This window comes from Vicugna pacos, chromosome 23 (assembly GCF_048564905.1).
Source record: "Vicugna pacos chromosome 23, VicPac4, whole genome shotgun sequence".
Taxonomy (NCBI): Eukaryota; Metazoa; Chordata; class Mammalia; order Artiodactyla; family Camelidae; genus Vicugna; species Vicugna pacos.
The window spans coordinates 21,932,591-21,958,709 of NC_133009.1; the positions used below are offsets into that span (position 1 = coordinate 21,932,591).

The 26,119-nt window shown below is 50.0% G+C and overlaps 2 protein-coding genes, 1 long non-coding RNA gene and 1 other non-coding gene across 8 annotated transcripts in view; 2 read left to right on the forward strand and 2 right to left on the reverse strand.

Moving 5' to 3' along the window:
- The window catches only part of TMEM63A (transmembrane protein 63A), a 31,221-nt gene extending 30,283 nt beyond the window's left edge, over positions 1-938 (forward strand). For 2 of the 3 annotated variants that reach the window (XM_072948656.1, XM_015234817.3), the window contains one exon: positions 85-938. In XM_072948656.1, the coding sequence (XP_072804757.1) occupies positions 85-252 (168 nt within the window). In that variant the 3' untranslated portion in view covers positions 253-938. Of the gene's footprint in view, positions 1-81 lie in introns of all 3 variants that reach the window. The other variant, XM_072948655.1, reaches the window with a different exon arrangement.
- Positions 939-1,443: 505 nt separating this feature from the next.
- The window catches only part of EPHX1 (epoxide hydrolase 1), a 37,042-nt gene continuing 12,366 nt past the window's right edge, over positions 1,444-26,119 (reverse strand). For 2 of the 3 annotated variants that reach the window (XM_015234818.3, XM_006198835.4), the window contains exons 2-9: positions 18,948-19,135; positions 16,862-17,042; positions 10,427-10,654; positions 9,667-9,796; positions 8,955-9,160; positions 6,761-6,869; positions 2,528-2,653; positions 1,444-1,914 (exon numbers count right to left, since the gene is read on the reverse strand). In XM_015234818.3, the coding sequence (XP_015090304.1) occupies positions 1,713-1,914; positions 2,528-2,653; positions 6,761-6,869; positions 8,955-9,160; positions 9,667-9,796; positions 10,427-10,654; positions 16,862-17,042; positions 18,948-19,130 (1,365 nt within the window). In that variant the 5' untranslated portion in view covers positions 19,131-19,135 and the 3' untranslated portion in view covers positions 1,444-1,712. Of the gene's footprint in view, positions 1,915-2,527; positions 2,654-6,760; positions 6,870-8,954; positions 9,161-9,666; positions 9,797-10,426; positions 10,655-16,861; positions 17,043-18,947; positions 19,136-22,302; positions 22,568-26,119 lie in introns of those variants that run through there. The other variant, XM_015234819.3, reaches the window with a different exon arrangement.
- Positions 15,206-15,278, reverse strand: TRNAA-UGC (transfer RNA alanine (anticodon UGC)). Its single transcript has one exon. It is a non-coding gene; the product is annotated as a tRNA-Ala (tRNA).
- On the forward strand, positions 22,601-24,297 carry LOC140688622 (uncharacterized). Its single transcript, XR_012063323.1, has 3 exons — positions 22,601-22,673; positions 23,435-23,567; positions 24,120-24,297. It is a non-coding gene; the product is annotated as an uncharacterized lncRNA (long non-coding RNA).

A 26,119-nucleotide genomic window follows, 5' to 3' on the forward strand; every position in this document is an offset into this window, starting at 1 on the left:
GAAGGAGGCAGGGCAGTGGGGGAGGAATGGGGAACAGAATCTCAGCCTGCCCACCTGAGCACTAACACCCCCATTTGTTGGCAGCCCTACGTGCCCCGGATTCTGAACAGCTTGTCCTCAGAGAGAACAGCCCTGTCCCCGCAGCAGCAGCAGACCTACGGTGCCATCCACAACATCAGTGGGACTGTCCCAGGGAAGAACGCGGTTCAGAGTCCTGCGGACAGCGTGGCGGGCGCCCACCAGGAAGCCTGAGGGCAGGGGGGCTGCCAGGCTGGGCCGGGCTCCGGGACTCGGGAGGTGAGGAGACACAGGTGGAGAAGCGGCTTGACTCTGACCTCCAACCAAATTCAGGACTTCTTTCCACCTGTTTTAAGCACAACAGCTCTAAAAATGATGGACACAGAAAGGGGGCTCCGGCCCTTGGCTGAGGGGAAAAGGGTGGGCCTGCCATCGGGCGGTGGCCTTCTGTAGTCCCAGCAGCTCTGCGTTCTTACTGGCCCCCCCGAGGGTCTGGAAATGTGTCCCTCCGGCCCATTAGCTATGGTGACTTTATCAAGTAAGAGGGGATGTACAATGTGGACGACCTTCTCCCTTCTGGGCACGCAGACGCTGCCCACCCCTCTAGGCACGCACACGACTGATAACCGAAGAGCCTGCAGCAGCCGCAGGCCGGAGATAGCTTCCAGATGAAGGTCCAGATCCATCCCAGCTCCCCCTTCTGGGATAAGGCCATTCACACCTGTCCCCAGCCCCCAGGAGTGCGCTTCGGGGAGCCGGCGGGGAACGGGCCAGTGCTGGGAGGTAGCAGGCTCCTCCACATCCCCGCTGTGGTTCTGTGCTTTTCTGTCATGTTGCCAGTGACACTGTGGCTGGGTCAGGCTCACCCTGCAGCAGGCAGGGACAGTGAGGACCACTAATAAAGTGACCATTTAGCCAGACTGGTGAGATCCAGCCTCCCTGCCTCTTCAGGGCCCAGTGCAGTGGGGCTCAGTCTCCAGCCCTTGATGCCATCTGCCTACTCCCTCCAAAGGGGACAGTGCTCAGGGCCTCCTTAAAGCCAAGGGAGAGCTATGGCCACAGAAGGAGAGGTGCAGCCTCTTGCTGCTTCTCTCTCCGTGGGATCCTGTGGCTGGGATGCACCTTTGGGCACTTGCCAGATAAGCTGCCTCTCTACTGCTTCCTGGGTGAAGGATGCAGGTGGGGCACAGGGCTCATGAGGCGGGCACAGCCCCCAGCAGTCCCTTGGCCTTGCGGCCTCAGCTCCAAGCTGCCCCAACCCCAGAACAGGATAGAGCAGCCTCCTGGTGCCCCAACGAGCTGTCCTGCCCTTCCCAGCAAGGATGGAGCTAGACCCTTAATGCAGACTGCAGACCTGCCAGTTCTACTGTAAGGGGAACCCCATGTGGGGTCGGGGCTCCTGCATGACACCTGGTCCAGCCACTCTTAGAAGGAAAATCATTTATCAAAGCCACATTGCTTAACAGGTGTGTGAGGAGTGGGTGTGAAGGGATGAGCATGGGGTCCCAGCGTGGGCAGGGGACAGACGTGGATACATTCCTCAGAAAAGGGGCCTCTTCACCAAGAGAAGGTGGGGGGTGGCCGCCCTGCCAGCCCCACTTCTACCAGGAGCTGGGCTGGGAGACTGGGGGCCTCTGGGTCAAGGGGCAGCAACAGGAGGGGGCCTGTATGGTGATAGCCTGTCTCCGCTCGGGTCACTGCCGCTCTACCAGCCCCACGAACTTGCGGATGTCCTGGGCGAGCAGCTCTGGCTCCTCAAAGGCAGCAAAGTGGCCCCCACGGGGCATGTAGGAATAGGAGAGGAGTTTCGGGTACTTGGACTTCACCCACTTCTCTGGGAGGTGCACTAACTCATAAGGGAAGGCAGCAAAGCCGGTGGGCACGTAGACCTTCATCCTGGAAGGGACAGAGATCCCAGTGAGGGGGAGGCTGTGGCCCGCCCCCCCTTCAGCAGTGGGCACAGTCGGGGGTTCGTTCAGGGGCTCGGAGATCAGTTCGCCCACCCACATGGAGCCACAAAGAAAAGGACAGACCCAGGGTTTTAACCACCCACTCCAATCCCAACCCACTAAGGGCCCTCTTTTCTGGATGGGCTGCCCAGGCTGGAGAGCATGGGTGAGCACGGGATGGGACAGTCTTTAACTTCCACCTCTATTCCCCTTTCCCTTTGCTGCCGCCTAAGGGTCTCCCTGTGAGGTCTGGAAAGAGTTCCAGGGAAGTTCCAGAAACATCAGTGCCACCCCAGGACAGGCTCCTGGCTCTAGGGATGTCTGGGGGCCACGCCCAGCGGTTCCCTCCGTGAGCTAATTCTAAAGATGTGGGGGTCGCTCCCAATACTCCTGACCTCCTTTAAATTGTCTTCTCATCCTACACACCCAGTGCACACAGAAGGCTAGGCTGGACTTTTCCACATAAAATGTCGTCCTTGGAGTGCAAGACCAGGTCGTTCCCCTGCTCCCTGCCTCTGAAGAATCCTCAGAGGCCCTATTCCGGGCTCAGCCAGACTTACGTCTCATGCTTATTGGCCATGAAACCCTGTCCCAGGTTCTCCTTGTAGAAGCGCTGGGAAGAAGTGATGGTGCCCGTTGTCCAGTAGAGCATGATGCCCGTCAGCAGATCGTCCAGGGAGAACTTCCTGGGAAAGCAGACCAGAAGGCCACTGTCAGTACCAGCTGCAGCTGTATGACAGGCAGAGCTCCCACTTCCAGGCTGCAAGAGCGTGCCAGGCGCTGAGCCCACCTGGCTTCCCTCCTCGGACCTCACCGCAAGCTTGGTGGTCTAATCCCCGTGTCACAGGCCTGGCCCAGGGTCACCAGCTGCCATGACAACAGGTGATGCAGAGTGATGCCTGCATGCGAGGCAGGCTGTGCTGGCTCATACCGTCGTCCTGAGTGGTGGTGTGACCCCTTCCCCAACTGGCCCCCTGAGGTTCAGGCCAAATGGGAAGGAGTAGGCGAGTCAACCAAACCCAGGGGCTTTGACTGATCACCACTAGGTGGCCCCGAGATCTGTGAGCAGGATGCTACAACCCCTGCTCAGAGGTGGTGCCTCAGTGCAGGCCACCCTCAGACCATCCTCAGGGGGTTCTGCCCCTGCCAGGCCCGGGGCACACCTGCTTTCCAGGCAGTCTTTGGAGCCCCTGGACCTGCCCTGGCCGGGCACCAGAAGAAGCAGGGCAGGGCCAGCAGCTCCTGGGGCATTTTTATTCACCAGCCCCCAGCTTGCTGGTGTGCCCCCTGCCAAACCGATGTCACCCCAGGAAGGAGCCATGGGGCCCTGCAGAGAACCCCCAGTCAGCACAGGACACCTCTTTTCTTCTCCATCCTGGAAACTGCTGAGCAGGTGAACCCCACAAAGTTGCAGAGCCCCACATTTCAGGAGGAAATATTTAGTTGGTACCTAATGTTGGAGTATGTAGTCTGTGGACTCTGGAAAGCCCTACATCCTCCTGGCCCTGCTGGCACCATGGGCTCCCTCCACCTCCTGGGACTCCCTCAGCCTGGCCTGTGTCCAGAGCCCCCAGAGCCCTCCATGGCCTCCCTCTCTGTCCACTTCAGCTGCTGCTGCCCCCGGGTATCCCTCCTGGGCTCCCACCTCCCACCACTCTCCCCAGCTCATCTTCCACTCCCCCAGCCTCTACGCTTCTCCCCTGGAATAACTGCCCACTGCACTCCAGACCCTCTAGCTTCCCTGACATCCACTTACCCCTCAGTGCCCTCATCTGGGGGCCTTCTGCTGCCCTGAGCCCACCTGACAGTCCACGGACCCGCAGGGACTCCAGCACTGCTGACACTCGTGCTCTCCAATCTCAGCTGCCACCTCCTCAGAGGGTCCTGACAGCCATGCGCCCACCCACAGCCTCCCGCCTGCCCTGCCTTCCTCTTTGAAGAAATCTAAGTTCATGGAGCAGCAGGTCCCCGCCTGCCCTTCCCTGCTTGATTCCAGATTTGGGGGCTTAGGAGAGCTGTCACTCCCTTGTCCTGGGCCCTGAATCCCTCCATCTGCCTCCCCAGGCCCAAACATCAGTCACTTCCCTCCCCCTTACTGCCCCCAGGTCTTCCCTCCCTCCTGGCCCTGCCCTCTCTCCCCTCCCTCCTGGCCCTGCCCTCTCTCCCCTCCCTCCTGGCCCTGCCCTCTGTCCCCTCCCTCCTGGCCCTGCCCTCTGTCCCCTCCCTCCTGGCCCTGCCCTCTGTCCCCTCCCTCCTGGCCCTGCCCTCTGTCCCCTCCCTCCTGGCCCTGCCCTCTCTCCCATGCCTCCTCACCCCTGCACACTGGGACTGTCCCTGCTGCCCAGGCCTGTAGGTAGGGCCCTCTGACTAGGTCTGTCCTCCCAGACTCTCTTCTGGTCCTCCTTCTGCAGCCACTAAGGTTTCTCCCAGCATCCCTGGATGCTGCCTGCCTGCACTCTGCCTGAGGAGATCTACCCTGTGGCTCCAGCTACTAATTCACTGGGAGCACAGCCGAAATAACTTCCTCACCTGAGCTCCAGATCTGTGAGTCCAGTTACCAAGTGGACACCTCAGCCTGGACATCCCACCAGCATCTGCCACTTGGCACATCCATGACAAAGATGAGCTCAGCCTCTCTGCTGAGCCCCTGCCCTGACACCACATGCACACTCACACACACACACAGGCTCCCCTCCTCAGCCTCTCTTCCCGGTCTGATGAATGGCACCTCCACGCCCTGCAGCCGAGTTAGGAAGCTCAGTCACCGCTGGCGTTCTGCTCTACATGCCCACCAAGCCCTGCTGCCCTCACTCCTCATTCCCACCCCACGCCCGTCCCAGGCCAGGCCCTGCCCTTGCCATTGCTGCCCCGGTTAAAGAATATTTGCTGCTCCTCCGGCCTGGCTCCTCAGCACTTGGGCGATTAACTTAGTTGATTCATCAGAAGCCAATTTGCCAAAAATGGTCCATCAGCTGGATTTACTTATTTACTTCAGCTGTTTAGCTGCACTTGATCAATTACATTTTTTTATCCTCAGAACCACATTTTAAGGCATGTTCAATTCACCTCTGCCCTGCCCCCAGCTAGTGCATCCTGAGACAGGAGCAGAGGGAGTCTGAGGGGCAAAGGAGTGGGACAGAGGAAGGTGTTCATATTAAATATGAAAATATGAAGACCTGGTAAGAGAAGAGGCTTCTCAGAGATGAAGAATATACTTGTAAGGCCTCTTCACTTCCAGGGTTCTATTCCTCTTAGTCCCTCCTCTCTGAAATCCTGGCTCTTGAGCAACAGCAGCATGGAGCAGGGACAGAGAGAAAATGAACATCTTTCTAAACGCAATTTTGATGACAAAATGACAACCAGTCAGTGAAAACTGAAGTTACAAGAAGCATTTACAAGAAGCTCTGTGAATTGGCTTTGGGCTTCCATCCGCCCTGCAGCTCTGAGCACAGCCTGGCAACCACCACACCAACCGTCTCCATCCTGCTGCAGTTAGTGATCTTTCTGGATCTGATGCTGTCTGTGTCCTGCTCACAGCTTTGGTGCCCCCTGTATGCAGCTGGGCAGGAGCTGCAGGGGGCGGCCGGGGATGGTCTGACCCGGCCTCACATCTGGCTCCGGGTATTTGTGTGCAAAAAGCACGGCCAGGCCCTCACCAAAGTGCTCCTAGCAGTGTTCCATCAACCCCTGAGTGCTACCCAGTTTGTGGCGGGAGAAACAGATCCCAGGGTGAGGGCTTGTGAGACTTCTGGAGGACCCACCTACAGGAATGGGATCATGGTCTGGGCCCAATGTACCTGAAGCAGCCTTGGAACAAGTCACCCTCTCCCAAGTCCACCTTGCATTTTAATTGTTCCAACCTTTGCTTCTGCTTTTCTCTTTGCCTAAATTCCTTTCTTCCACCCTTTCCACCTGGCAAACTCCTACTCATCCTTCAAGGCCCAAATCAAATAGATTCTCCCAGTCTTTTCTCCTCCCTGCCTCTTTGACAAACTGAATCCTTCTTTCCCTGGATGCCCACAGTCCTTTGCATGAATCATTAAGACTCACTTATTCAACAAATATTTACCGAGCACCTACTATACGGCCAGTGCTGTTCCAGGTGCCAGGGCTAGGGCCTGGCCTAGACAAACTCCCTACTTCCAGGGCGGGATCCATTCACTCCCAGCACTGTATCAGGTGCTCTGTGTCTCTGAAGGAATAGAGAAAGGGATAGGCCTTGGAAAAGGGGGGTCAGGACCACCTGGATGAAGCTGGAGTTGGGCCAGGGACCTGGCAGTCATGCACTGGAGAAACTGCAGCCTCTAAGTCTCCAGGAGATGGGACAGCCTCTCCACTCTTTCTGCAGCTGCCCTCCAGGACCAGCTTCTACCGAGCATGCAGTCACACGGCCCTGAGGCCAGGTCCTTCAGGGGTTCAGCAGGGAGAGCTGTGGGCTGCTCCCAACTTCTGGCAACAGAAAGGCTCTTGTGGCCCTCTGGGCTCCCTGATCCCAGGAGGAGGCTATTTAGCAAATGGGACACAGACAGTCCTGAGCCCTGCATCGTATTTTGACTGCTTCACTGTGAGGCTTGAAGCAAGTCACTAGACCTCCCTGGGCCTCAGCTTCCTCATCCAAAGAGCAGGGCTGGGTGGGTCACAGGACAAGGATTTGTGGGACATCCAGCAATAGATGGAACTTGCTAGTCATCCCACCCAGATAAAGCAACCAGAGATGAAGATGGTGAGGAGGGAGGAGGGTGAGGAAGTGCCACTGGGCTGAGGGCTGACTGCAGGGGTGGACAGGGTCTCACCTCTCCAGGCCTCCATCCTCCAGATCCCGGAACTCTGAGTTGGTCCAGGTAGAAAACTTCTCTAGGATATAGGCAGCCAGTCCCACAGGAGAGTCATTCAGAGCACAGCCTGGCGTGGGAGGAAGCAAAGGTGCGGCTCAGGCCTGGGACCAGGGAGCTGAGTCCTGGTCATGAGGATGGGGGTGTGATGCTGGCCCCACAGGGAAGCCCACGTCGGAGCAGAGCCCTGCCCTAACTCTTGGGGTGCTCCTGAGCCTCACTTCCTCGACCCTCAGCCTTGGAATCCTTACCTGACTAAAAGGGGTAACACCCCACCACCAGCTCACAGCGACCCACACACTATGTGGGCAGCTTCCTTCACACTGAAGGGGCTGTGACTCCAGGTTTTGTGAGATCTAGGTGGGAAACAGATATGAATGCTGCTTTTAAGAAGTGGATTATTTGGTTTATTCTATGATTAGTGAAAAGTGAGAAAACCCAAAAGTCCAAAATAGGGAAACAGCTACAAATAAATATTAACCCACCAATAGGCTTGAATACAGGGCAAGCATTCAAAATGGCTGGGAAAATGGCCTCGATGAATCTCACAAACAAAACCCTGAGCAAAAGAAGCCAGACTCAAAAGAGTACCTACTCTAGGATTCCAAGTATATACAGAATGGAAACAGGCAAAACCAATCTATCTGTCAGAGGTTAGGAGGGTGGCTGCCCTGGGCGTCGGGGGCAGTGCCTGGAAGACGGCACGGCGGGGCTTCTGGGCTGGTGGGTCACGCTCTGTTTCTTGAGTGAGTGCTGGTTATATGGATGGATTTCATTTGTGAAAATTCATCAGCCAAAATGTTAGCAAGTTCTTCTGAAGACTGGGGAGAGGGGAGGAAGGGACGAGAGGTTATAGCAATTGTCTCTCCTGTTTTGTGGTTTCTGGCACCTTTCAATTTTTTGACAATGCACATGGATTACTTTCATAATCAGGGGGAAAAACCTGGTTTTGTAAAGCTCTATTATTATTAATTTCATGAGCTGCCTAACATGTGAGCATGAGACTGTCACGGCAACTATACCAGACTTGGAAATGGCAAAACAATTCCTGGGTGTCCTGAAAGGGGTTCAGGGAGCTTCTGGTGGACCCTTCCAGGGTTATATGATTGTGAAGGGGGCCCCCTCTCTCTTTCTCTTAGAACTATTTTTACAGCTCTGTAAATTATAGAAACTAGTAATGCAAATGATTCTTGTTCATTGAGAAGCAAATGAATTTTGTCCAGAGAGTAGATCCTAAAATTTCTCATCACAAGGGAAAAAACCATTTTTTTTCTTGTAGCTATATAAGATATTGGATGTTAACTAAACTTATTGTGGTAATCGTTTTGCAATAGATGTAAGTCGTCATGCCGTGTACCTTAAATGTATACTGTGCTATATATCAAATATATCTCAATAAAACCAAAAGAAAAAGGTTTTTGCCCAGTGGACTTTTAATTGATTATTATCCTGTGGATTTTGACAAGTTTTGTATCTATTAGCAAATTAATTTTAGTGTTCCTAATTGCCTTTGAACTGTTTTGTTTTACATTTTACTGGTTCCTTTATTAATTAATGAGGTAAATAAAATCTTTTGACGTGTATTCTTTTTTTTGTATGATTTTATGATTAAAAATTTTTGGTTTTTTACATTTGTAAATTACTTTATTGACAAAAATATATACAGTAGCAAAAAAAACCCAATAAAGTATAGTTGTATGATATCTTAAAAAAAATTATCCCTTAACAGGGCCCTGGTGGCAGAAACGGTTGCTGGGTCCTTTGTCACTGGCTTGGGGAACTCCCCCCAGGCCCTAGGGCACCCCCACTGACCCCACAGTCCCAGACCTGACAGGCCCCCAGGCTTCCTCCTCCCCTCACCCTTCTCCATCCCTCTGCTTCTCACTGTAGGACTTAGGCTCAGGGGTCAAAGTCACTAGGAATATTGATTCCACTAAATGGGGTTGTTTGAGAATTTGATGACCATGCATCACTCACTTCTGTGGAGAGATGCAGTTTCAGGGTGGAAAGAGCTGAGTCCCTCACAGAGGTTTTCACCCTGTGAGCAGTGAGAGGGGCAGTGAGGCTTCCCCCTGGATGGAAGCCATGCTGAGTGAAATGGCTGTAACCTCCACCCCGACCCCTGAGCCAGGCTGCCTTCCAGATGCTCACTCACCCACGGTGTCGGGCTTGGTGCACTGGATGTGCATGTAGCCGCTCTCCCTCACCAAGCTGTAGAAGACCTTCTTGAAGGGGTACAGCAGCTCCATATCCCTCTCGGTGTAGCCAAAAAGCCCCCCAAAACGCCGTCCCAGGAGAAGGGAAATGGTGTAGAAATTTCTTAAGATCAAAGCCATGTTCAAGTGCAGGCCTTTCACGTGGCTGAAGGGAGAGAGGGGCCAGGTGAGGCTGGGTGGCCTCAAGGAAAGAGGGAGGGAAGAGATGGAGGAGGAAGAGGCCATGGGGCTGAGGAGCACAGGGTCAGCCTGCTGGGGTGCCTCCTCGAGTGACTACATGAGGTGGAGGAGCCGGCTGAGGAGAAAATAGTTTCTAGAAAATTCTGGTCAGGTCCATCAGAAAGTTCCGCTCCCTGACCTTCCCCTCCTCTAACTGGTCCTCTCTGCCTGGGCACCTGGCCCAGCCAGAATTACCAATCCTGTATGACACCAAATGGAGTGGGGATCCATGTCCAAGTGCCCCAGGCAGAGCTGAATGACAGGGGACCCTCCCTCATTTTCCCTGGGCCCACAAACATCCTGCTTGTGGGACCCCTGCTCCAAGGCTCAGACACTGTGTCCAGGCAGGGCCTGGAGTGGATAACGTGCCTCCCTGCACAGATGTCTACCTTGCCCAGGCTGTGCACACACACACTTGATAGCAACCCTTACCTGGGCACCAGCTGGGCCATGTTGGTGCAGATCAGGGCCCCCCAGTCCCCACCTTGAATGTAGAACTGCTGGAAGCCCAGCCGCAGCATCAGCTTATAAAAGATCCTGGCAGTGGCCACCGAGTTGCAGCCTGGTTGTGAAGGGAAAGAAGAATCACGGGAAGGTCATGTCTTGGGTGCTCTCAGTGTCCTTGGAGATTCCTCATCTCCCTTCGCCCCAGGCTGCAGTGAGAGCAGCTCACAGGAGGTGACAAGGAATCCTGGGGCCCAAGGGAGGGGTGCTGGTGCCCAGAAGGCAGTGTGCCCTGGTGCCGGCCTTGGTGCAAGGGCACAGTGAGGGTAGGGGACAGGCTCAGGTCAGCCCTCCCGAGCATCTGTGGGCCTGTACTGCGTGTGGGGCTTGGTTGGCCTTGCTGGCCTGAGCAGTGCAGGGCCTAGATATGGACTTGCACTGAGTGGAGAGCTCCTGAGGACACGGGAGTCCAGGCCCTGAGGCAGCTCTGGACAGTCATAATCACAGCTCTGAGCATCGCCCAGTCCCCCATCCACCACGCTCTTCAGATCCTGAGAAGACACACTGGCCCTTTGACATTAAAATTGCTCTCCTCTCTTCTCTTCCCTCTGGTTTCAGACCATTCCTTCATCAGCCTCCTCAAGCTCAGAAGGAAGCTGTCCCAGCCAACTCCCTGCCCCATCCCCACCCCGGGTGGAGAGCCTGCTGGAAACACCCAGCCCACAGCCTCCAGCAGCAGCCCCCATACCCTTCTTGGAGGATGCCTCCGAGAAGCCGTAGCCAGGAATGGATGGACAGATGACTTCAAAAACATGCTCATCACTCAGGCCATGGTTCTTGGGGTCAGTCAGGAGCGGGATGATCTTATAAAATTCGTAGAAGGAGCCAGGCCAGCCATGTACCATCAGCAAGGGCTTTGGGGTGTGGCCAGAGGGCAGCTGGGGGGGCTTCACGTGGATGAAGTGGATGTCCAGGCCTGGGGGCACAGAGCGCAGTCAGGATCGGGGGAGGGTCCTGTAGCCGGGGAGCACCTATCACGCCTTGCACCCACCAGAGCAGGGTGGTGGTGCTGCCACCCCCGGTGCCCCCTGGTATCGACCACAGTAACCACCTCTGCGGTCCCGGCACACGGGTGCCCGCGCTCAGCCCTCACAGCCTCCTGCAGGGATGCAGAGTCATTATGCTCCTTTCCCCTGAGAATGTGAGCCCTGTGAGGCTGGGCCAGGGCTGCTCCTGCATGCTGGACTTCCAGAGCCCAGCATGGCTCCTGGCCCACGGAGGCACTCAGTGAGTACTAGTGTAATCATTTAAAAACTGAAGGTGGAGGAGGATGTAGCTCAGTGGTAGATCCTGTGCCTAGCATGCACAAGGCCCTGGGTTCAATCCCCAGTAACTCCATTAAAGATAAATAAATAAATAAACCTAATTGCCCCCCTTTCAAAAATTTAAATAAATAAAAATTGAGGGAAACGAAGTCCTGTATATCCAGCAGTAGAGAATGAAAGAAGCCACAGTTCAACAGTACACTGTAATACAACAGTCATCGAAAGTGACAGTGCCGGTGCGGATTTAGCGTGGAAATCAGTTCAGTATACACTGTTAAGTGGTAAAAGCAAATTACCAAGCCACATCCATTGTACGACCCAATTTTTGTAAACAGTCATATGTATGCAAATATTTATACTGTGTGTATATGAATTTTAAAGTCTGAAAAGATCAACTACAAAAATGTAAAAAGTAGCTCTCTGTGGCAACAGAATTTCAAGTGAATTATTGTCTTTTTTGTATTATATGTACTTTAAAATTTTTCTACAATGGGCATATGCATAGCTTGTTTTTTTTTTAAGTGGAGAAATTTTTTAAGGTAGAGTGCTGGGCATTGGAACACCATCCTGGCCAAGGGCAGGTAAATGGATTCCAGGCCCCTCCAGAGTCCATTTAAGAGCAGCCCCTTCCCAGGCAAGTGGCCTGGATGGCACCTGATTGCTCACCTAGGACCCCTCACCACAAGGGCTGGTGTTGACAGCCCAGCGTGTTGTTAATTCATTGTATAAATAATACATTTTTTCTGTAGAAAACAGAAAACAAAGAGAAATAGAGGGAAAAAAATTACACATAATCCCACTACCTGAAGAGAATATTGTGCTGTCCATCTGACTTTTTTTTAAAAATTTTGGGTGGGGGGAGATAATTTGGTCTAATTATGATTATTTTTTAATGGAGGCACAGGGGATTGAACCCAGGACCTTGTGCATGTTGAGCACATGCTCTACCACTGAGCTGTACCCACCCCCGATTGCCTTCTTTTTAAAGGCTAAATAATATTGGTACACACATACCATGGTATATTACTCAACTTTCCTTAGTTTTTACCCAAGGTCCTTTTCCTGTTCCAGGATCCCATCCAGGACACTATGTTACATTTAGTTGTCAAGTCTTCTTAGGCTCCTCTTGGCTGTGACAGTTCAGATTTTTTCAAAAACAGAGAATGTAACTTTCTTTTAACAAAAATAGCACCCTACATACATTCTATTTTGGAACCTTAGTTTTTTCACTTAACAATATATCCTGGGTGTCCTTCTATGTTGCTAAATTTACTCCTATTCTAAAGTTTATTTTAGCAGGTAATCTTACCTTCTTTGCAACACACTGCATGATGTGAGATTATTTTTAGTTCAAATTCTATCACATTATAGTTTGAGTTTCAAATTAGAAAAACACACACATATATACATTCTTGTATGTGCACGGGCGATTCCTAGAAGCGTACACTTAACAGAAGCAGACACTGTCCCTGAGAAGGGAACTGGTGGCTGGGGGAGGGGCCGAGAGGAAGGCTTCCTTTTTACTGTGTCTCCTTGTACTTTTTGAATTTCAAATATTTACATTTTAAAATTTAGAAAAAAAATGTTAAAAGCCCATACTTCATAATTTGCCCTATGCGGCCCCCTTCCCTTTGGGGAGGAGATGCTCTCCTGATTTCCCTATAGGTCTGTGGTGCCCAGAGAATCTCTGTGCCCAGACTGTTGGGTCAGAATTGAGCTGAACTGGGCTCAGAGGGTGGCACCAGGCTCGGCCAGGTGGTGAGGGGATAGGGTTGGGGTGTGTGTATTGGTGGTAGGGGGTCACAGCCTAGGGTCCGAGCCAGGACAGTGGGATAGCTGGAAAAAGGGACAGGCAGGGAGAATGGAGAGCTGAGTTCTGGCTCTGAACCTCCACCTCCTTGTGACTTGGGCAACTTCCTCCTCCTGTCTGGAGGTGATGGGCTAAGTTCCCCAGAGGCCTCTGAAGTCCCTACATGTCTCAGACGACTGTTTGAGAACAGAGACTGATCTGGCAGGAGGCCAAGGACATGGACTAGAGTCAGAAGCTCATCATCGAACAAGAAGTGAGAGGAACAGGGAGGCTGAGTAAGGAGGCTAGTGGGGATGAGGGCAGAACACTAGGCAGGGGTCAGAGGTTGAGCCTTGAGCAGTCCAGAGCATAGAGGCCAGTGCAGGGACCAAAAGGGCCCCCGAAAGGTTCAAACATGAGGGAGAAAGATGGCAGCAAAAAGAGGAGGGAGGCCTCCTTGGGCCAATCCCAGGCTGGGGAGCAGGAAAAGAGACATGTTGAAGGCTTGCTGGGCTTCAGGGCTGGGAGGCGGCCAGCTCGGCACTGAGGGGGGTTGGGCAAATAGCACTTGAACTCAGGCCCAGAGGATGGATGCCGCAGTGCAGGGCCCAGTGCCAAACCCAGGTGGCTGCCAGCCTGGAGAAGTGACTAAGCCGCACAGCAGGCTACTGTCTGTGATGAACTCAAGGCCAGAAATCGCCGCTGGAGCACCTGCACCCTGAGAAGGTTTTGTGCTATAAACACTTGACATCCTGGGATGTTGTGAGGAACCCTGAACCCTGAAGTGGTCTAGTCGGGTGAGGCTTTCTCATCCTTGCAGCCTCCAGAAAGAAAACAGCCTTTTAGTGCCTCTTGTCTCTGGGGTTTTTTGTTTGTTTGGTTTTTGTTTTTGTTTTTGACAATGTCCTGTGGTTTGTATGAAAAGGAACATATGGAAATAAAAGGAATAAATGGGGTTTTGATTAAAAAAAAAAGGGTTTTTGAACATGCTGTTTCCTCTTCTGGACAACCTTCCCCACATACCTGGCAAACTCTTATCCATCTTTTAAGTCTCAGCCTAGATGCCACCTCTTCCAGGAAGCCTTCCCTCATACTCCCATGTGGCATGAGAGGCTCACAAAGCTCCTGGAGCCTCCTACCTCACAGCACCCCTTATCACATGCTATAACTGCCCCCAGGAGCCTGTGAGCTGTGAAGGCGGGGACCCTGTCCTCTCTGACTATGTGTCCTCAGCCCCAGCAGAACGCCTGGGTACAGGAGGTTTTGTCAATATATCTGCAGGATAGACATTGAAGAGCTGGAGCAACAGAAGGATCAGTCAAACCCAAGGAAACCAGGCATCTGGCACCAAGGATCCAAATGGCAACCTTTAGAAATTACACACAAGAACCTTTATATACTTTGGCTTAGATAAAGTGGTTTGTATCCTCTTGTTAAGCTCAAGACAAAAGATATCAAAGTCCTCTAAAGAGCACAGCAACAACTGGTTTACATTTAAAATTATTCTTCAACTTACTGAAGTTACAAATTTAAAAACCTACGTCTTCACTAAGCATTTGAGTTCAACTTACAAATATTCTATATATTTATTAATCTAGCAAATGTTAACAGTCATTCTCCAGGAAACTTTGACTAATGGGGTTGCATTTCTACACTTGCTTAATGACACTCCTTTAAACATATAATTTCAATTTCCTTTATAAGAACTTTGGTTGATTTGACTGACCAATATGTCTGCCACAAACTTGAAGAAATTCTTAGAATTTTAATGAATCAAATTTATAAATACAGTGAGGCTTAAATCTTCCAATAGTGCATATAAACTCAGGAAGATTTTCATATAAAATCGCGGATCTAAATCCGTTACTCAATTACACATTTTAAATTAGAACTCAAAAGTTGTACCTGTTACTTGAAAAGGCCAAATTCTCTTAAACATTACAAACATTTAAAATTCCAAACATGCACGATTTCCTCAACATAAAAATTTAATAGTATGGAAACCCACAGAACAGGAGAAAATATTTGCAAATCATGTATCTAATAAGGGATTAATATCCAGAATATATAAAGAATTCCAAAAACTCAACAACAAAAAAACCAAACAGCTCTATTCAAAAATGGACAAAGGACTTGAGTAGATATTTCACCAAAGAAAAAATACAAATGGCCAATAAGCACATGAAAAGGTGCTCAACATTAATCTTTAGAGAAATGTGAATCTAAACCACAATGAGATACTAACATTTCCCACCTATTAAGATGGCTATTATAAAAACAAAAACAGAAAATAACAAGTTTTGGCAAGGATACAAAGAAATTGGGAATTTTGTACACTTCTGTTTGTTTTTGGGGGGGAAGTAATTAGGTTTCTTTATGTATTTTTAAATTAATTTTTTGTTTTATTTTTTCGTGGAGGTACTGGGGATTGAACCCAGGACCTTGTGCATGCAAAGCATGCACTCTACCGCTGAGCTATACCCTCCCCCTGTACGCTTTTTAAAAAATTTACACATTTTCTTATTTTTTATCCCCAAAATATATATAAATGAAAAACTATCCTTCAAATGCTGGGAGGCCTTCGTCCATAATGTAGTATTTATTGCATCCACATTACCATTCTCAAATGAAAATCAGTATGCTGCTCTTTCACACACAGTTTTGCATACCCACACATACACACTATATGTAAGCAGTTAAGACTTTCATACTTACACGTATTCCTCTGATGGAGAGTTAGGAAACAGCAATTCCCATGCCCTTCAGCCTTGGGAAGGTAAGTATAATCTCTCTGAATGTTTTTTAAGTGGATGAATTTAAAATGATGCAACTGCTATGGAAAACAGTACGATAGTTCCCCCAAAAATTAAACACAGGATTACTGTTTGATCCAGCAATTTCACCTTTGGGTATATATACCCAAAATAACAGAAAGCAGGAACTTAAATAGATATTTGTACACTCATATTCATAGCAATATTATTCACAATTGCCAAAAGGTGGAAGCAACCCAAGTGTCCATTGATGGATGAATGGATAAACAAAATGTACTATTTCTATACCATGGGATATTATTCAGCCTTAAAAAGAAAGGAAATTCTGACACATGTTACAACATGGGTGAACCTTGAGGACATTATGCTAAATGCGATAAGCCAGTCAAAAGGACAAATATTGTATGATTTCACTCATATGAAGTACTTAGATTCAGAACTCACATTTAAATTCATATGACAGAAAGTAGAATGGTGGTTTCCAGAGGTGGGCGAGAAGCAGGGGAATGAGAAGTTATTGTTTAATGGCTAAGTTTGCAAAATAAAAAAAAAATTCTGAAGACAGAGGATGGTGATGGTTAGATAACAATGTAAAAGTACTTAATCCACTGTGGCATTACACTGAACAATGTTCACTTAGCGATGGTTAAAATGGCCAATTATATGTTGTGCATATTTTACTACAGTTAAAAACAAATAAACTTGTAAAAATAAACAGTATGAGTTTGATTTTCTTAAACATTTCCATGTTTGATTCTAAATCATTCTGGGGTTAAAAAAATGCTTTTCCACTAAAGAAACTATGATCTCATCCCAAATGATTGTGAGGTTACTCTTCCAAGAACATTTTGAGAGATACTTTCCCTTCCAGATAAGTTATGTGACAACTTGATACTCTGTTGGGAGGGAGTCCATAGCTGCAGAGACACAGGACAATTTTTCTTAGGCCCTTGACTGACAGGCTGAGCACCCTTGAATACGATCATGGACTCCAAAGCCTCGAGGAGGAGCTGAGCTGTCCGAGGCCATGCCCAGGTCTACGTCTTATCTCCAGCCTCTCAGATTGTTCCATCTTTGGACTGGATTGTGCATTTCTTTGGTTTTTAACTTATTTATATGTTTTCCTGTTTAGCTCTAAAGACCACTAGATTTGTTGGGATTTTGTATTATTTTTGCATATTTTGTATGGTGAGGTTACCAATACTTCTCAATGACCAATAATTGGATTCTGGGTCTCCCCAGCTTTGTCTAAGTCATGTCCGGTTTCCCCCTCCAGATGGTGTTTGGCAACATACCTTCGATCTTTGTCTTGAAGTGAGGGTATTTGTTGAGAATCTCCACCTGCTTCCTCCAGTCAAAACCATTCCGCCAGTAGGAGATGACTTTCCTCAGGTAGTTGGAGTTGAAACCGTAGTGGAAGCGGCTGTCCTCCAAAGGTGGGGCCAAACGGACCTTCTCGATCCTCTGGTGTAAGTCCTGAAGCAAAATGCAGGACCCCAGGAGAGAGGGGTGGGTGGGGCAGAGCACAAGAGAAGACAGAGCAAACCCTGCTGCCACAAGACACCGTGCTACAGGAGCGGCAAAGCAAAGTTTCATCAGATGGATGGAACGAGGAGACCCTTGGTCTGCAGACTTGCGCTGGGTTGCCAGGTTTATCCTAGAAGAACCCTCTGCTTTCCCACAACAGCTGTGCCCAAACCATGTGCTCTTCACTGTCAACTTCAGGTTTACTTCTCAACACGCATCTTTAATTTATCTAGGCTTATGTACAGCAGGAGTTGGCAAGCTTTTTTTAAAGGGCCAGACAATTAATATCTTAGGCTTTTTGAGCTGCAGCTACTCCACTGTCCTTGTAGCGTGGAAACAGCTGTAGCTAGTACGTGGACAAAGGGGTGTGGCTGTGTCCCAATAAAACTTTATTTACAGACACTGAATTTTTAATACCATGAAATTTGCCCATGTCACAAAGTATCATTCTTCTTTTCATTTTTTCCAACCATTTAAAGATGTAAAAACTATTCTCAATATGGGGGCTGTATAAAAGCAGGTGGAAGGGTGGATTTGCCGACTATGAGACACAGTATTGAATGATACAGTATAACTCAGGTGGGATGAAAATTACAGACTGGGAGAGAAGGTACAAGTGTCAAGGGCAGGCATCAGGTGGAAAGACCAGCCCCAGGTAGGGGAAGTTCAAGTCAGTCCATGGAGCCTCTCAAATGTGACCCTTCCCAGAGTGTCCTCCCAAGCACTTCAGTCACCTCTACACAGATTTGAGGAATCTCAGATGCTGAGTTTAGGAACCCACTTAAAGGAGGCATCCCCAGGGCTTAGCCTCTGTCCAGAACTGTGACACTTCATCAAGTCCTACCAAGGGGAGCCTCAGTCTGGTTTCTCTTGGGTAAGGCCCAGTCTCTGCTCTTTAATCCCTTCCTCCTCAGAGCTCTCATGTCTCTTTATTGTCTCTTTTTTTCCTTCTTACAGAATTTATGTCAATTCGTCGTTAACTTTTTTCTGTGCACGTTCATTTTCTCAACTGCTGGACTATGAGCTCTCTGAGGGAAGGATCTCTCTCCCAAGCACCCAGCACAGTCAGTGCCTGCAAACAGTAGTGCTCCAATAGCACGGAATGAAAGAAAGGATGGGGAAGGACATCTCAGGTCCCACCCACCCTCCTGGCCCTGCTCAAGCCTCGCTCTCAGATCAGCCTACCCCACGGGTCATGTCCATCCTTCCTGATTCCAGCCCTGTGTGGAGGATGGGGCACAAGCTTTGGAGTTAGACAGACTCGAGTCCAAATCCTTCTGCTTATTAACCTCACTCGCTGTGGATCAATTGCTTTGCCTCTCTGAGCCTCAGCTTCTGCATGACCACAGACTGCATGTGACCACAAGGGGCTGACACATGGTAGGCGCCTGGCCAAGTCTGGCTCTGCGACAGATTCTCTGTGCTGCAGGACTTTACGTCACCACGGTCTTGCCTTTCACTTGGGGTCTCCACCAAGGTCCCGAGGGGAACCTCACTTGCTCCTATAAGCTCACTTCCAAGATTTCGAGTGGGGCACAAAGAAGGCAAAAACAGCTGCTTTCTGCGACCCTTGGTGCATGTAACTGGGTCCAGCTGGCACCCGCTCTCCCGCCTGGGCACTGCTGGGTCTTGGGTGGGGAAAGGAAGAGACAGAGGAGGAAGGAGCAGAAGGGCTGGCATGGTGGAGTGAGCGAGGAACCTACACCTGCCCCGAGGAAGAAGAGCAGATGAAAAAACACTCCCCAGCCCCTCCCTGGTCCCAACTCCAGCCTGAGGCCCAACCCCAGACTCAGAAACCACAGAAGGGGCCTCCCAGCCCTCCCACTGCCCACCACCTGGAAAGAGGTGTCTTACGTTGATCTCCTCATCCGATGTTTCCACCTTGAACGGGCGGATGCTCTCGTCCTCCCCAGCTGTGGGCCTCACCCCGGGGCCCCACCACCCATCTTCAAGTGGCAAAGTCTCCTCCTTGTCCTTGGAGACAAACCAGTAGATGACAAAGCCCAGCACTGAGGCGAGGAGTATTTCCAGCAACATGACTCCTGCAGATGGGGTTAGAATCCATCAGCTACAGAGCCCACCAGGCAGCCCTGACCCCTGGCCAGAAAGGCCAGATCCCCTACTTCTCTCCCACCCAACCATGATTTTATGTACTTTTTTGACCTTAAAAAAATTATATAAGCATACCATAGAAAAACTGGAAAGCAACAGAAAAAGATACAAAAATCACTCATAATCCTACTGAGCTATGAAATTCATTAATTAAATTTGGAAAACATGAACCTGGGTTGGCTTCTGCACACCCCTGGGTGGTGGAGGCTGAATTACTGAGGCCTCATGTTTCTCTGAGCGGCCTTTTGCTCCACATGCTTCTAACAAGTTTTTCTCCACCTTCGTGACTCCTTCCCGCATGGGAAGAGCAGGGACTTCTCTGAGTGGTGGGCTCAGGAGAGGAGACGGAGATGCCCCCTGCTGTCCCTCTCTGATCGGGGGGGCCTGTCCTCAGGACATACACAAGGGGCCGGGGGGAGGTCTGAAGAGCTGGGAGGGTAAGCTCATCTGAGGTGGGCTGCGGGGTGTTCAGTGGCCCAAACATGGCCACACATCCCAGATGGTTGTCAACAGCTTTACTGAGATATAATTCACATACCACATAATTTACTCATTTAAAGTGTACAACCTGGTGATTTTTAGTATATTCACAGATACATGCAACCATAACTGTGCGGTCCACAGACATTTGGCAGATTCCTGCTCCAAGGCCCCTCGGGTGCCCAGCTGCTGCCCTTTAAAGATAACACAGAACATTCCTTTCCTAATACATACCTGCCTTGGCTGAGATAATGGTCATCTGTGCAATGCTTGGAAGTCTACCAGTCACATACCCTTACCTGTAGTCCTACCCTTTCATGACCCCTCCCTTCCCTACCATCTCAACATCGACCAAGCAGAGACTTGTGCACAAGCCGATCACACACCTTGTGACCCCTCGGTACCTGGTGTGACCCTCCTTATAAAAGATCCCAACAACTGACCTTCAGAGATCACACAGGCACCTCCTGTCTATGCAGCCCGCTGTTGCCTATAGCAGTATACTTAATTCCCTTTGTATTCTCATCCTTTGTCTCTGGTAAACTCTTACCACCTGTGCACCAGCCCACTGGATCCCATGAAAATAACTACAATTCTAGAAAATTTTCATCATAACTGCATAGCTCACAAACAGGAACCCTGTACCCTTCAGCTATCAGCCCCCTGTCCCCTCCACCACCCCAGGCCCCAGTCTACTTTCTGTCTCTGTAGACTTGCCTATTACATGTCATATAAACTCAACTGTCTTAATCCCCATTTGTCCAACTCCTCTGCTTTTTTCTCAGAAGAAAGAATAGCTTAGTTCCTGCAAATCAATACCACTGGCCCAGGATTATTTTATGGCTCCTTGTCCTGCACATTCCTAGGGAAGCAACCCCTTGAGGTTCACATTTGGAGAAATGTGCATGAATGCAGACATGGTCCTTGGGCCAGAGCCAGCAGAAGGTCCGATGGATGTAGTGGAGTCAGGACCCAGCCGGGGGGGAAGAGCATCGAGTCTCAGGTGAGGCCTCGGTAAAGCCCCTTCCCAGGCCCACCCCTGACTCTCCCTTGGAAAACTGGGGCCGGAGGAGGACCCTGCTAGGAAACCCATCCTAGTATGCCCTCTATTTGCCACAAGACCCAGCTGGGGGCTTGCTGAGGCCCTGAGGTTTGTTCCTGCCAAGAAAAGAGAACATGCCCAGGCTTCTCTCACTTCCAGAGAGACGCTCCGTCCCTGCTAGGAACTCCTGCCCTTTGACAAGATGGAAAAGAGCCAGCTACTAATCTCTGTGGTATCTGAATGCAGGACTAGGCTTAGCACATGGGAAAAGGTGACAGGCAGAAGGCAGAGCTGCCCCCAGCAGCAGGAGCAGATGGATGCAGTTAACCTGGCAGGTGGGCCACAGCAAGATAGTCTGGAGCTGGGAAGGCAAAGACTGTGTCTATTCTGGTCCCTGCCCTGACCCCAGTGCCCAGCATAATGCCTGGTGCAGAAAGGCATTTTGCCAATATTTTTGCAATCAGCATATGCAGTGGAAGCTATTAAGACAAATTTTGCAGAACATTATCAAGGGAGCTGCAATCGTGATGAAAAATAAAGAGGGATTAAATTCTTCAGTCCTTCAAGTGAACTTTACAAACCACCCTCCTTACCTGACTTCAGCACGGAGAGGCCAAGAGCACTGTTGTCACTTCCTACATAAATGCCCAACTTTCCCTTTTCTGGGTGGAATTATCCCAGTGCTTTCACCTGTCCACCTGAGCTCTGAATTTTCACTCTTTGATCACTGCTTTGTGAAGCAGCCTGCACGCTAGGGCTGTGCAGGAGAGGCAGGGCAGCTGCAGGCGCCACCCTCACTCCCCACTGTGTTTTTACAACTGCTCAATCCTACCAACTTAGTAGATCTGGTGTGTGTGCAGCGTGGTTATCTCCCCTGGACTTTGAGCAGCAAACTGAACTATGAGACAGTGTTGAAATGATCAGTGTTCAAATGTTGCATCTGAACTCGGAACCAGGACAAAGGGCATTATGGTGGGCCACACCAGCCCGGCACAGGACAAAGTAACACATTCAAGGAGAAAGTTTAAAGCCCTATCTCTTGCATCCTAATTAAGATACTAACAATATTAGTCCTTGGTTCAAGGACGGTGTTTAGGGCCACTGATCTCAGATTACAAAGCAAGCTTTATGGCAGTGTGTTAATAATGGGCCGGGAGAGAGAAGAGGGACACCTGCTAAGCGGGTTGATTTCACGCGGCTTGGTGATTAAACTTGTGATCACCTGCTAACTGCCCTTTATTTAATAGCAGGTATTAAATGCACACGAAGTAAGGCACGCTAATTAGCCCAATGTAAAAGGCATTGACTGTCTGCAGGTGGTTTTTCAAAGAATTGATAAACTATGGCCCATGCAAATCCACCACTAAGGAGCCAAAAATCCATTGAACTTGACTTTCCTTTTCACTTATTTAAGGTAAGAATCAGAGCAGGTAAGGTTCTTGCCCCAAATCACATCGCATGTGTGAGGATTAGAATTCGCAGCCAAAGCATTCATCCCGTTATTGGGCATACTGCATATGCCCTCTCCCCACCCGCGACCCCTCAGCATCTGTTTTCAGCCTCAAGCCTTCATACCTGTTCTTTAGGACCCTTACAGCACGGGCGAACCACGACTGCACGGAAGCCGCGGCCGTCTGCCTGAGTGTGTTTTCCAGGCTTGAACATACTTGCCAAAAGATGAAATAAAGAAGACCTTCCCCTTCCTGGTACACAGGCGCTGCCAGAGGTGAAAGGGGAAGGAGGTGGGTTGGTCAGCGAGTCCCGAGAAGAGGCGGGGCCTCGGAGTCCGACCAATCAGAGTTCAGGGGCCCACACTGCCCTTCGGCTTAGCCCGCCTCCACTCCCTGCAGCGGGGAGTAAGCGCGGAGACGCCCGCCGCTGGGAGCCTGCACGCTAGCGGCTAGACCCGGGCGCCGCGGCTGCCCTCAGACCTCCGGACCTCCGTGGTCAGGGCTGCGGCTTTCTTTAGAGTAGAGGGAAGTGGAAGTTTGAGGCTCAGGAGAGACGGCGCCGCTCTGCCTGCCCAGCTTCCTACACAATGCAGGCGCAGGCGTGGGGCCAATGCGTGATTTTGTCTTTACTCCCCAGGGCGGGCTCCTTGGGGTTGGGCCGGTGGAAGCAAACATCGCCCACAATGGAGAAGGGCTGTTCACCAGGAAACCCAAGGCTAGCAGGACTCTGGCAGCAGCAGCCTGGGTTGGGACAGGGGGAGTGGCAGTAGGCAGATGACAGAGCTCTCCCCTCCTCGGTGCTTCTCTGGGCCATTTGGCACTTGAAAGGAAGAGAAGGGCTGCATCTGCCCAACCAACACAAGACGGCCAGTTGCTAGGTTGGAGCCACTGAACATTCAACCTGAAAAGGAACTCAGCAGCCTGAGTCCAACCCCCTCACTTCATAACTGGGAAACTGAGTCCAGGGAGGGAGGGAGCAGTGACTTACCCCAGATCATGTGGCCAGGGAGCAACACATCTGGAATAAAGGGTGAAAAGGACCAGGGCACTCCTTGCCCTCTGTTGTAACTGCTCTAGGGCAGGGTTTCTCAACCCCGGCAGGACTGGCATTTTGGACCAGATAATTCGTTGTTATGAGGACTGTCCTGTGCATTGTAGGGTGTTTAACAGCATCCCTGGCCTCCACCCAGTAATACCCCTTTCCCTCGTGTGACAACCAAATGTGTCTCCAGATATTAATCAAATGTTCCCTGCAGGGAAATTGTCCTCAGTGGAGAACCTATGCTGCAGGTCAGCGGTTCAACTTCAAGATGTGTTAGAATCACCTGGGGAGGTTGTTAAATGATTCAAGGATTCTGGCGTATGGCTGCATTTCTAACAAGTTCCCAGGTAAGGCTGCTGCTGGTGGTCCAGGGACCACAGTTTGAGAACCCTTGCTCTAGACTGGATTATAAACTCTGAGAAGACTGGGCTATCTCTCTTGCTCCCCACGGTATCCCAGTGAGCCCCAAGCCTAGTTCTGGCAGATGCAGGGATCCCACCAGCAGTTGTTGAATAAACACTTGGGGCCAATTGAGGTGGGTGGCACTGTGGCCCTCCACAGAATCAAGAAAATAGGCAAAGAGAAAATGCCATCTCCAAGGATAAGAGGTCAGCAGAGAACCCCATACCCCTCTGCACGCAGACTGATAAGTTGGTCCTGTGAGAAAGCTGGATCCCCAAGCTGCCCTCTTGGTTATGACCCTCGGGGAGAAGGGTAGACCCATGACTCCACATCTGTGGTGTCCAAGATCCCAGCAGAAATGTGAAGTAAATGCTCCAGCTTCAGGGTAGCCTGCTGCCCCCCGGTCAGGCCTGTGAAAGTCTCAGCAGCCCAATGTTACATTTGACAAACTCTCTTTTCTTGAGAGGGAGAAATTCCATTACCTCTTCTTCTTACAGCCTGCAAGCTACAGTCTAAACTCAAGCCAGACACAAGAGGCACCCCCACTCTGCAGCCTGAAGCCACACAGGGCAGTATCTCTGTCCCCCCAAAACTGACCTCCAAATCCTAGGACACCCTCTGTTTCCCCATCAAAACCTTGCTCTTCCTTCTTCAGGTGTCAGCAAAATCTCTCGTGCTATAGCAGCCTGGCTTCATGCCCTCCCCTGAACTCCCACTCCAGGGCCTTGTTACCCCTGTGGGCTCATGGCCTGAGGGTAGTAGGTTGGTGGCTTCCTCTAGGCGCTGTGCTAAGCACTTTGCATCATTTGTCTCATTAATCCACACACCATTCCCACTTTACAGATGCAGATGAGAAAACTAAGGTTGAGTAACTTGTTTGAGATCAAACAGCCAGTAAAAGGTGTGGCGGGCGGGTGGGGGACCTGGCAGGACTCTGATGCACCCCACCCAGACCACCTCTAGTCCTTATGTGTGGTTACTGGGAGAGGATTTTTCTATACCATGAAACTGTGTGCTTCTGAGAGGCAGGGATTATGTCCTTTTCAGCCCCAAATCCCCACTGTGTCTTGTTTATAAAAGGTGGCCAGTAAACCATGGAACTGAATACTGTAACAGCTAAGCCCGGCATGACAGAGAGCATGGGCTAAGGCTTAGGGAGACCAAACAGCTCTGCTCAAGGTCACCAGGTTATCAGCTAGCTCAGGCCTGAGACTCCTCACTGCTCTCATGTCCTCCACCGGCCCACGGAAGGCTGCTTGCTCGTCTATAAAATGGGGATAATAATGCCAACCTCACAGGCTCAAAGCAGGTACTTCCCTAGTGTGTGTTCCTTCCCCTTCCTATAAACCTCTTATTACTATGCAGAACCTTCAGGCAAGAAGAGGACGGCTGCCCCTATTAGATGACTTAGGCCTAGGCCATTGCCACAGGCTGTGTGCATAAGCAGGCAGCGAGCAGGAAGGGGCATGCCACGGGCATCTGCTGTGCTCCCCGTGTGTCCTCCCCAAGGGCGGACACGGAGGACAAGGAAACACAAGGCCAGGTACGTCTTGGCTGTCAGCGTTTTGCAGTACGTGTCCCTGGAGTCCCCACTCTTCTGTTCTGAGAAGTTACTTTCTCAGCATTAGGTGGCAGAATTCTGTTTACTAAGCCTTCCCGTTTCCAAGGAGAGCTATATTTACCTCTTCCGTGTGGTCAGCTGCTGCTGGTGTAGAAAATATTCTGCCTAAATCGAAACATCAACATTTAGGAGAATGAAAAATTCAGAAGTAATACAATACAAAAGGAGAGTGTCTGCTTTCTTATGGTAGCACCTGAAATCAGAGGTTAACTGATCTATTCCAAAGTTTCCAAAAATATATTTTATCTAATTCAGTTGTTTTGTTTCTAGTGCACTTTCCCAGAATCCTGGCAAAATACTTCGCTGAGAGAACTGGGGAAGGGGAAGATTTTCTGAATGAAAGCATTTTTTCCTTGAAGCCACAGTAGCCTTCCTAAAAGAATGGTTAGCTTGCCTAGAAAGGAAAATGCAGTTTTTGTTGTAAACCAGCCTCATTCTTTTAAAAACCACAGTAACTGGAGGACATGGTCATTTAGTTCTAAGAGGCTAAGCTTGGAAACCTGCTGAGCAAAAATTGACTACTCTGATGAGAAAAGGAATTATATGCAGTTTAAGTCCCTAAATTCTATATTGACGCTCTGGGCATGCACTTATGAGACTTGGGGAAAAAATTAGGAATTAGTTCAAGTTGAAGAACTCAGTTGTGCAATATGGTGACGTTTATCCTTAAAAGACTGACAAATGATGCCAATGGAACAATTCTTTTTTTTTTACTTTTCTTTTGTCATTCTAGATATGACTTGCAAAGGACAATTTTAAATATAGGAGGTCAAGTAAAAGGGGTGCTTAATTCTCTAGTATTGCTAAAAGGAACACCAGTCTATTTCACTGAACGTGTAGTATTTCTGTCATGCTTGGGGCAAAAATACAAGTTTG